The 17036-nt window shown below is 44.0% G+C and overlaps 1 protein-coding gene across 1 annotated transcript; it reads left to right on the top strand.

Annotated features, from left to right (window-relative positions):
• Nucleotides 1–7195: 7195 nt before the first annotated feature.
• Nucleotides 7196–7723, top strand: LOC310858046 (eukaryotic translation elongation factor 1 epsilon-1-like; the record flags this gene model as incomplete). Its single annotated transcript, XM_083764094.1, has 1 exon — nt 7196–7723. One exon carries the CDS (start codon nt 7196–7198, stop codon nt 7721–7723), a length of 528 nt encoding a protein of 175 aa, XP_083620220.1.
• Between the last annotated feature and the right edge of the window lie 9313 nt (nt 7724–17036).

The following is a 17036-nucleotide window of genomic DNA, read 5'->3' as shown; positions in this document are numbered from 1 at the left end:
AGAGCACTGATACTGATGAGATAAAGTAGACCTTTAAAGCATTTAGAGTGTGCACACTAGCTGTGCTTATCAAGGTCACAGATAAGACAGAAAGATTTCCATCAGAAAAAGAAGAGACGTCAGAGCTCTCCAGGACAGACGACACCTCTGGCCTGCGCTTCAAGGGACCAATGGACTGATATGGAGCGAATAATAAATATAACAGGTCTTATCTGCTTTTATCCATGTTCATTTGCTGTTCATATTCATATAACGTGGTCCCTTTCATTTCGGGATTTGCATCCCTGTAATCATTAAAATAAGCCATTTCTTAAGTGAGTTTTATGTCTAGCCTTTTATTAGATCATTCTGAACCAATACCGACGCATCAATGCTAACAAAGGCCTACAATACGGACACAGATACTATAATAATCTGTATGAAATGATAGTACAGATACAGATGGTGTGACAAAACCACCTCCGGCCCAGGAAGCCTCTCTGGAAGGAGCTGGTCAGCATGGGTTTCCACCAGCAGAATGCCCCCCACGTCCCCTCCCCCATATCAGGCAGGAGAGGGGCATGGGTGGAGATAGTGGACATGTTGTGTAAGGAGTGGTCAGACCGTCAGACAACATCCTATTGAAGAAAGGAGAGGCTGTTCTTGTGGAGGCCAGCTCCTTCAACGTGTGCAACGTACAGGCTGCTGTGGTTGTCCTCCTACTAGTCCCCCTGGGAGGAAGGCATCAACGACCGGGATGCAGAGGCTGAACACACCTGTGAGGTACCCCTATAGCTGCTCAGTGATGGGTGTTATAGACAAGCCTTTAGATTTCACATTATTACGACTAACTAGGTCAACATGTGGAAATACAGTAGGACTATAAGTTGACATGAAAGACTTTACGATGTCTCCAAGCGAAACAAGAACCAACATGGATACTTCACGTGATGACCGGAGGATACTGGAACCTAGCCAACACTCAGGGAGAAACCGGAGAAGAAGGAGAGAAAGAAGAAAGGCAGAAAAAAGTAAAAAGGAAATGAAAGATATAGGAAGAGTGAAAGAAAGGCGGGAGTGAGCGAGAACAAGAAAGAGGGAAAGAATAAAGCGTATAAGATGAAAAACAGACAGGCATGAAGACAGGGTTGATTTAAGGTGAGAAGAAAGAGAAAATGGACTGACACTAACTCAACTTAATTGCTTGTGTAATAATTTTATTTTAATCATCAGATCAGAGATATATTTGATTCCATATGGAACACCACCCACACGCTAATATCCATTTGTAACTCTGGCGGTGTAGAAAAGTAAACAATTGGACACATTATCTGTTTTACCGTTTTGTTAACCTTGTACACTGTCTGAGTTCAATGAACACTATTTTAGAATTGCCGATTGAACACTCTCTTTGAGGATCAGTGAAAATCCATCCTATGATGCTGTTGTATGTTACATGTTGTTTCAAGCTCAGACATGGCTTATCAGGCTTGTTACTGCAGGGCTTTAGGCCTTTATAGTTAATCCATGATCACAAGTACAAGACAGGGTGCCGTGTGTGATAACGCTGTTGAGTCAATGAAAGGCTTTAGAATTAGAATCACACAGAGATGACATACAGGGAGAGACCCAACCCGGGTGGTTGCAACCTCATTAGCGATGCAAATCACTGGCCAGAAAACACGTGGACATCATTAGGCTATTCGTAAAGGAATCAGGATTAGAGAGGTTTTCCATTATTTCACAAAATAGTACCCATAAATTACACTAAATAATAACCATACAGAAAGGTCTCAGTACTCAGTAACATCGATTGATAGAGAAATGTAAACAACAGCAACAGACATATAGTACTGTCAAACAAGCTTGTTCTAAAAAGGATATAGCACCAAAAACTAATCTTTTGCAGTCTTGTTTCCATTCAGGTCCTGCATGACTCCTGACTCAATTCATAAAACATGACATAAAATGAATCTTATTCCTGATATCTGTGTGTAGGACAGTTTGTCAATAATCTCTGAGTGTTCCTGCATGCATGCGAGTCAGAGAGAGAGTGTTTATGCAGGAATGTGGAGGTTGTTATTTACAGAAACTCATGGTGACAGACAGCTGGTGACAGATGTTGATTGCGGCGACTGACCACACAAGCTCGGGAATGACTCGGTGTGTGCATGTGTGTTTGTCACTGTGTTTGTCACAGTGTGTGTGTGTGTGTGTGTGTGTGTGTGTGTGTGTGTGTTGTGATCATCACAACACACACACACACACACACACACACACACACACACACACACACACACACACACACACACACACACACACACATCGTGTGTAGTGCATCACAATGTGATGCACTACACATTCTAATGCTAATGCTAGCTGATGCTGAGAGGACTCTGACCAGACGTTAGTCAACACTGCAGGCATTCTAACATTTTACAAGACAAACTTAGGACAAGTCTCAACATAAAGGCTTCCAAATCACTGGCATGACAATAGCTGCAAAGTGTTTATTGACCTGATGCACATTTTACATTTGCATGTAAATGGCCAGCTGGCCTTAACCTTACAGTATCAACTAATGTAATATAGTTATAAGTATAATAGTATAGTCTTCTCTCAGGGGTATAGAGTGGCCGGTAGAGCAGCCGGATCGGTCCCAGTTCGATCCTGGGCTCCCCCAGAGTATTAAGTGTCAAAGTAGTCTCTCTCTCTCTGATGACAGACTGTTGACGCCGTCAAATTCAAGGAAAAGAGGCCGCTGTTTTCCTTTATTTTTTGACGATGGGTTCTCAGATCGGTGTCAAAGTGTCCTTGGGCAAGACTCTAAAAAACCCTAAATTGCTCCCGATGTGCAGGTCGGTGCCTTGCATGGTTTCCTCCGCCATCGGTGTGTGAATGGGTGAATGTAATGCACACTCTATGTAAAGCGCTTTGGATAAAAGTGCTATATAAATGCACCATTCATTTTAACATTTTGCACTCTACGGTTGGGTGGGATCAGTCCTGTATGTCTGTGCATGCACACCAGTAATTGTTACTGATGAGTTGTCATTCTACCATTGTAGACCTCTACTCTACAACCAGTATAGTGCTGAAGAGGACACCACAAAAATGTAGAAACTATATTTTTCTTAAATGCTCAGCACAAAAGTACTCATAAGTGCTTTTAATTAAAGAAAGATTTATTATAAGTCTCTGAGTCTGTCTGAAGGAGTCATCCATCAATGTTTGTGGTGTCACCTCTTCAGTCCTTGATTGATTTTTTGTTTTTTAGACCACCACAATCATCCTTAAACTATGGACAAAGAAGAGTCTACCCTGGACTTCATTCTGGGAGTATGATTGAATAAAACCTTAATTCGTGGATATTTGATCGCTATCAAACGTGCAACGTGCTAATTAAGCTTTAAATCCTCATCGCAACAGGAATCACAGGATGACCCCCCCCCCACCCCCCCCAACAGAGTGCAAACACAGCTGCGATTTTGGGCGGGAACCCCTTTTGGTGTTAGCATTATGTTATGCTTTAGCAGATCTATTTATTTTTTTTATCGAAGAACGACTGACATAGAAACATAGCTTTTTCAGAAAACTGAAAGGATATAGAAGACATTTTTAGAGTCTGATCTCAGGTCAGAATGGGTTAAAGGAAGTGAACAAAACATTATCAGCAAGTTTTCAAGCGATGATTTAACTTCAATGACAACCTCTACTTTCCCTCTGATTCTGATATTGTACTTTTGAATCCACTATATTTCTATGAAGAGAAAGTGTAATGTGGTATGTGAGCTATATATCTATGTGGTATGTGAGCTATATATATTTCACTATCATTGATTTATTTATTTAATTTTTTATGAAAATGACAAAAATGTAATGCAACAATGCATTTCCTATTACAGTAAAAAAAAAAAAAGTGCTTGTAATTGGTCATTTTGAAGTATATTTTGATTTATTGTTTTTTTTGTATAGCAATTGTTTCACTCTTCATATTTGAGTATCTCTATACTTTGGTTACTGCGGGGGTCGGCTGGGAGCTTTGTTCACCATCACCGCACACACACATCCAACATGCACGTTTCTTGGAGGCACCAGTTCACGTATCTAGGCCAGTCTGTGTCTGTCAACAACAACAGCCCCCTCAACGCCAGGCATTATCATCACTAATACCTCCTTCTCCATCCATCAGCCATCTCCCCCTGATGTCACCCATACAGCTGTAAAACTACACTCTTGTTTCGCCAGCGCTTCCTGTCGTCATTATGTAATGCCTTTAGAATAAAAGGCCTGTGCCGCTGGGAGCTGTCCCTGTTGGGTCTTTTCACTGTTCTTCACCGTACACAGTGGCCTATATATCCGTCTACACACAGAGCTATATCCCTTACCTGCTCTGTGCAACAACAACACCGAGCGGTATCCGTCCACAAGAGAAACGGTGAAAGAAAAATGACTTCAAAGTTCATAACCCGGACCGCCGCCGATGGTGTTTTTTTGTTACAGAAAAGGGGATAGTGTTTCTTTTCAAAACAGTCCTTATGTTTGCCAAACTCAGGCCTGACGTCGAAATTTAAAAAGAAATCATGACAATTTTCGGAAAGATTCATAGCTCATAGCGCGCCACTCGGTGGCACGCTATGAGCTTGTAGATCTGCTATTTTTCAATAGCTAAATTATAACATAATGTTTAAAACACCAAAAGGGGTTCCCACCCAAAATGGGTTAAAAAAACATGGTATATTGGTATATTCAATCAAAGTTATAAGAAGAATCCAGTTCAAACTGTTGTTAATAACGATTTCTACAAGAAAGTATATAGTGAGTGTCTGCACAAACAAGGCGGTTGCTACTGTATATGCAATGTTTACATTTAATAATGTTGGTCAGTCTCATCTTTGTGCCTGTTGTTTTGATGTTTCTGATATTAGCAAAGAAATCACATTGACCGACACTTTTGATGCTGTTTGAATATTTATTTATCCTGACACCTTAGCTGTGGTGTCACACTTGACATTCTCATTCCAGGCTATGCATCGTCGCGGGATGGTTTCACTTTCTTAGCCTGATCAAAGTTTAGACTTTTATAAGGTCTCAAAGATCGCAGTTTGTCTCATGTTGAGGAGAAAAAGGACTATTAAGTGTGCGTGCGCGTCGGATCCGTGTGGAGGCTGTCTAACATGGGCGTTTTTTTTTTAAATTGCTGGATTAAATGAAATTAAAGAAAGACGAGTTCCCTCGTTTTGGCAAAGGCGGGTCGCGGAGAGAAGAACGAGGTCCCGCGTTGTTGGCATACATTGGGTTAAGGATGGGAACCCATTACCTTTCAAGACGGAAACCCATTTTTGGGTTGTTGTTCCCGTACAGTATATAGGATAGCAACATATAAAAAAAAAAAAAAAAAACACACCAATCCAGTTGCAACTTAAAGGGATAGTTCGGATTTTTTTTAACTTAAGCTGTATGAAATACTACTCTCACACGTGGTGAGAGTTCTGCTCTGGTTTTTAAGTACTTCCGGTCATTTTGTGGGGGGCACTGGGGCCACGCAGTAAAAGTAAACTAATTCACAAAACTAACATAATTTGTATTGTTGACTTATTTCTAAAATATTAGCGTAAGTTTCGTTCAACTTTGACCCCTCTATCACATGGAACTATTTTCTGGGCGTAGTGATATGGACACAAAAAACATAGTTCTGTGTGATAGAGGGGTCAAAAATGAACTAATATAAAGTTGCAGGTGTGGTTTGGGTTTTAGAATCGATCGGCCTCAGGTCTAAATGGGTTAAGCTGCAGCTTTACGCCGCAGCACTGATTAGCTACACCTGGCCTACGGCCCTACGGGGCACTGCTCCATGGATTTGTCTGCACTCTGTGGGAGACGGTGGCCAGGTGTCTCCTCTCCCCTGATCACCTCTACTCTACAACCAGTATACTGCAAGTCAAGACAGCTGGCTATAGCTGGCACACAAACCCTGGAAAAGGTCCCAGGGGCCCTCACACTACCAACTGTAGTCTGTACCAACAAGACATCAGAGAGATGTACTTACTAAACATCCAAAAATATTCTGAAAACATGAATTATACACGCTCACAATGTCACGGCATGGCATCATTGGCATGGCATGTGGAATTGGCGAATGGCATGTGGCAACAGTGGTGGTATCATGGCATGGCATGGCGTGTGGTATAGCATGTATGTGAAACAAAGAAACGTATGTTACACATGACAATAAATCCCCTTTTAACCTTATTGAATGGAGAGAGAGAGAGAGAGAGAGAGAGAGAGAGAGAGAGGGGCCTTGGTTCCATCATGGATCTGGTGTCCCTGGGTGTTGAGTTTCATGTAGAGACCCCTTCGAGGGAGGTTTCTGATTGGCTGGCATTGTATGCAACTTCCTGCCTCCAGGGACCAGGGGACAATTACTTGTCAGAATAAAGTTGGAAAAAAAAACATATTCTGGTTCCTCAGGTTGCTTGTGTTTAAAGTGATGGTATGGAGACAGACAGACAGACAGACAGAGGGCGGGAGATGGTTGGTTTTCTTTAGTGGTTTTTCACCACCGGTGCGCAACCTAACACACACACAAACACACACGCACTGTATATTAACTGTATATGTGATGGAGACGGAGTTGCACCATGCACTCACTTTCTTCACACGCGTGTGAACGGGGGGGTGAACAGCACATGAGCTCAGAAAAATACAGACAACTGTTCTCCATTCTGTCAGCGGAGTTAAACACTGTCTGTCTGTCTGTCTGTCTGTCTGTCTGTCTGTCTGTCTGTCTGTCTGTCTCAGACAGAGTGCGCACTGTGGTAAAGTCCTACACATTCTCCACAATTCTGTGTTGAATTATGACCAAATATGGATATTCCGGCGGGCGGACTAATTTAATTGGTCTGCCCGCCTGCCGGCATGAGCTGTACGTGGTATTGTGACCAATAATACTCAGCTCAAAGTCAGTATACTGTCCAGATATGGGCAGAATCTGTCCAGACAGACAGACAGACAAGACAACATGGCATTGGGATCTCCATATATGCCCCTGACTGTGACCAACTTTGATGTCAGGCATGTCCGCATATGGGCATATTTGTCACACAACACGTTGTTTAAAGTGGTTTGAGGTGCATGTACGTATTCATCATCTTATTCATCTTATTCCGTGGCGTGTATCCAGCTACGTTCACCTTCTCTGCTCGCGCGAGTGACGATGGCGTTGAGCGAGCTGTCGTCGCTGGAGAAGTACCTGGGACTGAAGGAGCCCAATACGTACGGTACGCTGGAGGACGGGGTACCCGTGTTGCAGAGAAACAACGCTCCTCCGCTGGTGGGCTTGGCGACAGTCGCGTGTCACCTGGTGACGGAGAACAAGCGCCCGGAGCTGCTGGGCGCCTCGGCGGAGCAGAGGGCCGTGGTTCATCAGTGGCTAGAGTACAGAGTCACCAAGCTGAACGGCCACCGCGTCGATAAGGAACACGTCAAGACCATTCTGAAGGATATCAACTCCTACCTGCTGGATAAGGGTTACATGGCCGGCGACCGGTTCACCCTGGCTGATATTCTCATGTACTATGGCGTTCATCCTCTGTTTGTGGAGCTGACCGTCCAGGAGAAGGAGACGCACGTGAACGTAACCCGGTGGTTCGACCACATCCAGCGCTGGCCCAGTGTCCGACATCACCTGCCCCCCGTCGTGGTTCTCAGGAACATCAGCGTTCGGACCTGTGGACACGTCTGAAACTCGCTTCTGTGGCCTCGTTGGTCCCTGAGACTGGGAGGTTGGGGGGGTTTCGTCATACCAAAGATTCTGAGAAACTGGACCCTGCTTGGCGCTCAGCATTAAAGGTTGAGCTGGGGTAAGTCTCTGCGACATACTAGCATCATGTCCAGGTGGTGTACTTGTACACCATGTCCAGGACTTGACCTTTAACCTAATTCAACTCCAACATCCCGGTGTCATCTGGACCAGACTTGTGTGTGCCAGAGCCCTCTCTCTTGGAGAGTTGTGTCAATGAGGGGTCTGAAACAGTGCCGGTCGGCATGGGTCGGACGAGCGGTCCAGGCACCTCTCTATAGGTGCGTGTCGCGGGTTCGAGTCCCGATCCCGACGACCTTTGCTCCCCCCCCATCTCTCGCCCCCTTTCCTGTCAAACTACTGTATCAATAAAGGCAAAAAGCACGCCCCAAAAAAGAAAGAAAAAAATGAACAGCGCCAGTCACGAGGTTCATGTAACTCGAAATAGTGACAATAGTGAACGGGAGTGACGCGACTCTCCTTACATACCTGATGTCACAGTACTAGTGACAGGCGACAGCTGAAATCAGCACAATTCACTGTTTCTGTCGTGTGTCATGTCAAACTATAGAGCTGGGGCCAGCGAGAGAGAGACAAAGAGAGTGAAGAGGAGAGGGAGTGAGAGAGGAGGAGAAGAAATGGAGAGAGAGCCTATTTCAGCCATGCAATAAATACGGCCAATGTAGAAGGCCATGGAAGGCCTATAGCCATATATATATATATGACGTGTGGTCAAAGTCTATGGACATTTTAGGACCAATTTTGTTTTGTACAAACTTTCAGGCCAAGTCAATATGCAAATGACATCACGCGATGTCTTTTTGTGATGTCACGCGACTCAACATAAACAAATACATCTTCATACTAGAAAAAGTGCCCTTCCGGGCACAGGTCTCCACCAGGTTATCCACAGATCCGTGCAGTTAGAGGTAAAAACACTTTTCGGCCAGTTATAGCGCCACCTTGAGGCTGAGTTGAAATTGTTCATGTGGCATTTCGTCCTCGGCCTAGTGGGAATGTGGGTGCACAATTTCACGGAAATCACGCAATGTGTTCATGATTTGCAGCATTTTGTTTGAAACTGAGCACTCCTGTGAACTTTGGAAGCCAATCTTAACCAATCAGGATGGAGTCTGATAAATCTGAAAGACCCGTTTCGTTGAATGGCTCTAGAGAGACTGTGTACCAATTTGCGTGATGTTTGGACAAAATCTGTAGGTGTACTGTGCAAAAAGTTGTTTTGCACAAAGCGGCCTCCTGGTGGCGCTATAACAGGCCGTTCTGGAAAGTTTGGGGCAGAGGTTCATGGTTGGCATCCAGGGAGTGTGTGTGCAAAATATGGCATCGACCGGGTTAACGGTGGCCGAGATTAGCTGTTCACGGACACACGGACGGACACACGGACGGACACACGGACGGACGGACGGACACGCGGACGGACGGAGTGCAAAACATACTCTCCCCACATGCCTTCGGCCTGGTGGAGACAATAACTGAGCGCGGCAAAATTGACCAATCGTCATACAGGGTAAAAGGTGCCCTTTGTTTCACATCACGAGTGTGATTTTTCCATCTCGTTTGGCCATCCGTCATCATCAGATATAATAACGCTATAGAGTGACAACCTGTGCGTGAGTGGGCGGAGTCATGCGATGTATGAGTTAGGTCATTCTGTTCATGCGTTAATAATGCATTTTTTTGATGCACGATTCCATAAACAATGCACCAAATCGCTTACAATCACAAACCCTCAAGACATCATTGTATGGCTGTAACATTGAAACCAAATGAGTGGTCCCCCCTTGTGACCAGCCTATATCGCAATGATGCTTTTAACACATTCTGACCTGAGATCAGATTCATACGAGGTTTCCACTGGACACACACTGGTCTGATGAACCCATTCTGACCTGAGATCAGATTCTAAAAATCGTTCTTCGATTATTCAAAAATAGCAGACCTACAAGCTCGTATCGCGCCACTCGGTGGCGCGATACGAGCTTGTAGATCTGCTATTTTTCAATAGCTAAAGCATAACATGATGCCGACACCAAAATGGGTGCCCGTTCAGAATGGGTTAAACAGATTCCGTGCCCATAAAAGGGCTGTGTCGCTGTCTGTCTGACACAAGGGGCAGAGCAGGGCAGCAGCAGTTCACAGGGTTCGGAGAGGCCCCACATATACTGTATGTTAGTCATATATAGCTCTAACTGTCTAACTGTTCCATTCCCCTTCCACTGGTTGTGTCAGCCTACACTAGTATTACTCAACATTTTATGCACGCACGCACGCACGCACGCACGCACGCACGCACGCACGCACGCACACACTGACACACACACACAATTTAATGAGTCACGATGCATTGTGCTGGCTGTAGGGGAATGCACTGAGAATGACATCATCTCAGTGTGTGTGTGTGTGTGCATGCGTGCGTGCGTGCGTGCGTGCGTGCGTGCGTGCGTGCGTGCACGTGTGTGTGTGTGTGTGTGTGTGTGTGGGGGGGGGGGTATGACTCATGAGGGTAACATTTCGGGAAACTGACTATTTACTGCAGGTGTGCTCAGTGTGGCGGAATCTGTATGTGTGTGTGAGAGAGAGAGAAAAAGGGGGGTGGGGGGGGGGGGGGGACTTATGTAATGATTTGTGTCTGTGTGTAAATTATGCATCCACTTCCCTGTGTGTGTTTTGTGTAGTTGTACATGTGTGTGTGCGTGCGTGCGTGCGTGCGTGCGCTTGTGTGTGTGTGTGTGTGTGTGTGTGTGTGTGGGTGTGTGTGCGTGTGTGTGTCTGTGTGGGTGTGTGTGATTCATACTGACTGTCTAGTCTATAGTCTCTCTCAACTGGCTCTCCCTTTATTTTCCCGCCAAAACATCCCACAGATGTTTCCCCCCCAGCTCCTTCTCTGCTGGAAGTCTAGTCTCCACCGTCGCCGTTCCACTTTCCGTGATTATTAGTGAACTGAAACGAATAATAATAACTCTAAAATAGAATTGGACATTTCAGTTCACTGAAATAAAAAACAACAAAAGAGGCTTTTCCCAAAGAAAATACAGTTTTGTGTGTTTACAAAACTAACACCATGGAGAAAATGGCCTTCGTTTTAGTCTTTTTGCTATTTCTTCTGACCCTTGGGGGCCCTGACTAAACCATATTACAATAAAACTAATACAAGCTAAACTAATGCCTTTTCTAAACATAAATACTAAACTAAAACTACGCCTTTTTCTTTACCATAAATACTAAACTAAAACTACGCCTTTTCTAGACATAAATACTAAACTAAACTATAGCAAACCCACTTTGAAAAACGAAACGAAAAATGAACAGAACTAAATTAATATATAAAATAGTGAAAAATGCAATAACACAACAGCAAAGTTAACAAATCAAATAAAAATACATACAAAAAAAGAAATCTAGTGATCTGCTAGTCTCTATAGCATGAGATCATGGGGCTTGCACTTGAAAAGTTAAATCTCTCAAACACTAGGCGACTCATTTTGTGTGTGTGTAGCAGTAGTATACTGATTCTGATGACGGTGTCGTTGAGCTTGCTGCCCACTTGCACAGTAATCTATCGTTATGCAATGGTCTATTAATCACTGCGCCGCCGCAGCAACACTGACCGGGCACCCATTTTGGTGTTAGCATCATGTTATGCTTTATCTATTGAAAAATAGCAGATCTACAAGCTCATATCGCGCCACCGAGTGGCGCGATACGAGCTTGTAGGTCTGCCATTTTTGAAAAATCGAAGAACGACTGACATTTTTAGAATCTGATCTCGGGTCAGAATGGGTTCATCAGACCAGTGTGTGTCCAGTGGAAAACCTCGTATGAATCTGATCTCAGGTCAGAATGGGTTAACAGAAATGTACATGCAGTTTGTGACACTAGGGAAAAGCAGGGTTCTTTTCTTCTTCCGGTCAGTCTTTCAGCAGCATGACACCCGTTTCAGGATTTCAGACAACTTGTAAACATAGGGTGACATGCAGAGGCGTATATAGCCACTGGCCAGCGATGGGCAATTGGGACCGGTTGTAACTTGTAACACCCAATTTGAGCCCCTGTCCATCGCTGGCTATATGACTCGGCAGTTTGTTTGTTAGATTTTTAACCTTAATTTAACCAGTAAAAACACATTGAGCCTGCATGCGTCTCTTTTACAAGTGGGAACTGGCCAAGAGGCAGAAATAAAATGACACTTCAATGCTATATACATCGTACATGTCACATTACAGAACAGCAAATGAAACCATCCATGATAGCCTACACACCTCAAAGTACCTACGTATATGAAATATATGCAACAAATCACCAAAGTGCTAATAGTGGTTTTAGTGGCAGGGCAAATACACAAAATATAAACAGAAAATAATAAATATATAGGCCTGAACAGAGGCTATAGTACACATCCAAACATGTGCAGGTGTTGGACATCTAAGATGATCCCTGTGAAACTTCTCAATGGAACCTTCAGAGCCAACTTTTGTCTGGACTGCAGGTCGTTCCACGACCAGGGGCAAAAGAAGGTCAGAAGGTTTTTATCCCCCCCCCCCCCCCCTCGGATTTGAATGCTGGTACTACACACCGTATAGCCAATAGCATTTGATCTGAGGTTTAGACCATTTTTGACCAAATCGAATTAGGAGGAAATGTAAGAAGGCACATCACCAAGAATGGCTTTGTGAATGTTGGCTTTGTGAAAGTTGCATCTGAAATGTCACCTACGCTACAACAGATTAAAATGTCACCTACGCTATACAACAGATTAAAATGTCACCTACGCTATACAACAGATTAAAATGTCACCTACGCTACAACAGATTAAAATGTCACCTACGCTACGAATAGATAAAAAATATTTATATCTATTTTGTAAAGCTAATTAGAAAGGACTGTAAATCTATACCTTCAAATAACCCAGCCGGGAGACCAAATACCGTGCTGTATTTACCTTTAAAAATGAGTGAGTAGCCCTTTAAATTTTAAATGACAGTCACTGTACCAAAAAATAGAAAGATACCTTAAAAAGGATTTGGAGACAGATGAAATAAAGTTCTGAGAGAAGTTTAAGGGTTTAACAATAATTTTTAGTTGGTATAAAGTCAATTTACATGAAGAATGTGCTACATGGTTCAGATTATAATAATAGTACGATACATCAGACTGGTTAAGTCATTGATGGCCATAGACCGGGAAAGCACAGAGGCTGGCGTTGCTATGGCAGCCTGTAGATAACTTTCCCTGCACTGTGCTAAGTTACTATAGGCCAAGGTCAAATACACGTAGTCTCAAACCAAAATAGACCTTTCATTATGGCAAGTTTGTGGCTGGAGGCAGACAACATGGAGACTGAATAAGGAGTTAACAAGATATAAGATATTAAATCTGAACCTAGCGTCAGGAAATCCATAATATAAATATGACAAAATAATATAAAGGATAATATAGGGCTAAGATGATTAGGCACGTGGATGGTGACATTAATGATGATAAGGAGAACAACGCAAAGTAAACAGGCAGTAGGCGAAGAGTAAAATGATGATATGAAGACTGAAGAGTAAGGTGACAATATGAATGACCTGGGCCAAAGTTCAGGAGGATATGGGACATTGACAACTGGGCATGAGTTCGTAAACAGATAAGACATAATTATCTAACAGCTACAACAGATTAAAGTCTCTGATTTCTATGTCTTTCTCAGCTTCTCTTAAATGATGGATGGAGCCCGCACACCATATATGGTATATACAAAAAAACTGTATTTCTATGCTTCCCTACTGTCTGTCTCCTCCTCAGGTTTTCTACCCTGTCTCTCCTATACAGTGGCGTGCACAGACATTTAGAGGGGCAGGTGCTCAAGTGAAAAAAAATGGCACATTGTTCAGCGAGTGGAACCGGCCGGTTGCCTTAATAGTGTGAGATCCATAGATTTTGGGGCCTAAATAATATATTAGACGTTTTTTTATCAAGAATTGATCAACGTCACCATGGTCCACAACTCCACATACTCACTGTACCGCACTGTTAAAGAAAAATGTTAGTCTGCCTCAAACGTTACTCTTGTACCTGCTTTTTACTAACACCAACATTACAAAGATGCCCAGAATATCGGGATGAACCTGTGTAGTTTATGGCTGCAGTAGTGCAGTAGTGGCAACATAAATAAAAAAAACGGAATGTCAAAATATCTACCGCGTTGGCTGAGACCAGAATTGAGTAATCTTTCTATTTTAGGAACACAAGGCTGCTGTACTTTATACCTCATACTTTAATACTTAGTATGAGGTATAAGAAAGATTGGGTATTGGGTAAGACTGACTCACTGCTTTGTCTCAACCATTACTCAATGGCTAGAGTCTCAGCCACCGTGGTAGATATTTTGACATTCTGTTATTATTATTTTTGAATGTTGCCACTACTGTCGGAGCAGCCATAAACTACACAGGTTCATCCTGATGTTCTGGGCATCTTTGTAATGTTAAGTGTTAGTAAGAAAACAGGTAAAAGAGTAACGTTTGAAGCAGACTAACATCAGTCACTTTTCCATTCACTGTAGTCGAAGCTTGGTGCGGGGAAACCGCAGATGTGTCGTCCCCGCCTACAGGAAATACGTAGGCTGTGACCATGAGAACCGTTACGGAATCGGTCCATATACACCATCTCACTCAGTGTGGTTCTATACAGTCTGTCTCCCCCACATTGCCTCCCTCTGCAGCTTTCCTAAATACTGTCCCGTCTCTGCCGTCTTCCTCTCTCTGACGGCTGTTCTGAATGCAGCACCAGTGCCCAGTTATATTTATAATATAGACCAACTTTCACACTGTGTGTCATGACATCATAATTCCAATGCAAGATACCAACAACTATACGGCAGCTTATGTGGAGTGTTCCTGTGTTTATGGTGCAACACTGATAGAGCTGAGGTAATGGCTTCCCTGTGAGTCATCTTATAGATATCTGAGATATCTGTTGTTGATGCTGTGTTTTTATTGTTCCCCCCCCAGGCCGAAGGCGTGGCCAAGACTATGTATTCTCCCCTGTCCGTCCCGGTCCCTGTGCATCCTTGCGTGCGTGCGTGCGTGCGTGCGCGGGTGCGTGTGTGTGTGTGTGTGTGTGTGTGTTTGTCCGTCAACTAATCTCCGGCACTGTTGGACCGAACTCGTCCTGAAATGTTGCACACACACTCCCTGGAGGCCAGAGCAGAACCTCTGGTAAAATATTTCATACATCGGTACACATTATCTCATGTCAGCAATTAAGACAGACCCGTCTGATTTTACACATTTCATCCTGATTCTCTAAAACGACACCAAAGGGTCACCATGCAACTGGGCTTTAAATTGACTTCTACTACCTGTAGACATCCAAGGAGCACATTTCTCTTTAGTTGTTCATGATTTTACAACTATCATAGTCATAGGGACAATTTAATATTATTTTCAGAGGTTCTCAATGAAATCACTCTAAACACAGGGGGAGACATAATATAGGGACTGAGAGAATGCAGTTAAATACACAAAGAAACCGATATGAACTGGGAACCAGTGTCCTATAAGACTTATTCAACTCATAAACTACACACCAGGGAGTTCTCTCTCTCTCTCAGCGAGTTAGTAAACTATCATGACAACAGAGACAGAGAGAGAGAGAGAGAGAGAGAGAGAGAGAGAGGAGGAAGTACTAACATTTTGTACCCAAGTGTGTATAATGTAATAGCGTGTGTGTGTGTTTGTGCACCATACACACACACATACCGGATTTACACACATACACATTACACAATATACGCACACACACACGCACGCACGCACGCACGCACGCACGCACGCACACACACACACACACACACACACACACACACACACACACACACACACACACACACACACAGAGAGAGTTGTCTTAGAATAATTTAGCATTTTCATTTGTGTCCGTGACGGTCTGGCATCTGGACAAACTGACTTGGGGTCTGTTCCAACTCTGTGTGCATAGACATCACAGTCCTGACCCCTGGCTGTGATGACATCATTGTAGGGTCTCGTGCGTATGCAGTGCACCCCGGGGGGTGAAGATTATTCAGAGGAATTTTAAACAAGCAGAGAGAGAGAGAGAGAGAGAGAGATTGTTTGTATTTATGTATGTATGTATATGTCTTCCAGACACATGGGGGTGGGGGTGAAGCACGCGCATGTGTGTGTGTGACTGTGTGTGTGTGTGTGTGTGAGAGAGAGAGATGGGGATAGAGACTGAATAGAGTACCATTGTGCCCAAGGACTCACACGTGTGTGTGTGTGTGTGTGTGGGGGGGGGGGGGGGGGGGGGGTGGCATGCGGGGGGGACAATCAGCACAAAAAACACTGCAAAGGACCAGAGAGAGAGAGAGAGAGAGAGAGAGAGAGAGAGAGAGAGAGAGAGAGAGAGAGAGAGAGAGAGAGAAAACAACCAGTAAAGATAAGAACTAGAGGAGAAGAAAGTGATTGCATGCTGACACAAAGAACTACAGAGACAGAGACAGAACAGGCAGGCAGACGCAAAGAGGGAGGAAAGAAGGGAGAGAGAGAGAGAGAGAGAGAGAGAGAGAGAGAGAGAGAGATATTGAGAAATACCTATAGAGGGCCTAGTAGTAGAGTAGGGGTGTGTCCTGTCTCCCTCCCTGGATAAAGGGCCATTGTCTGGGGTTCTGTGCACACGTCAACAATAGACATGAGTGACAGGCGGCTCCCAGGAGCCACAAAGGAGAGCCAATGGATCCTTTGTTTCTCTGTGCTGCTACTGTGACGGACAGCCTGCTACTGGGCAGCGCTGGAAAGTAACTCATTACATTTACTCAAGTACTACTTAAGAACGATTTTGAGGTTTTTGTACTTGAGCAATTCCAATCTCCAATACTTTAGCCTCTACTCCACCACACCCCAGAGACAAATACACCACACAATAAGTACTGGACCCTCGTCTGGTTCTGACAGACAGGTAGTGTGTGCCGGCTGGGTGGTGTGTGATGATCCGGTTGAAGTATTCCTTCGGTACGGCGACTGCGGCGGCGGGCCCCGGGAGAACAATAACGCGACACGTGACAGTATCACGCTAAAGGTTCACAAAGTTTATTACACACACAGGGAACATATATAGTGTTGGATCATAATGACGTGACAATAAGATAACGAGCCTACTGTAGCAAGGCTGACCTTGCTGGCTGCTGAGATGTCTCTCGTAGCCCATCTATAAAGTATGCTACAATTCAGGCAGT

The sequence above is a fragment of the Protomyctophum parallelum genome (assembly GCF_964188405.1).
Source record: "Protomyctophum parallelum genome assembly, chromosome: 4".
In the NCBI taxonomy this organism is placed as follows: domain Eukaryota; kingdom Metazoa; phylum Chordata; class Actinopteri; order Myctophiformes; family Myctophidae; genus Protomyctophum; species Protomyctophum parallelum.
This window is presented reverse-complemented; position numbering and strand designations above follow the sequence as displayed.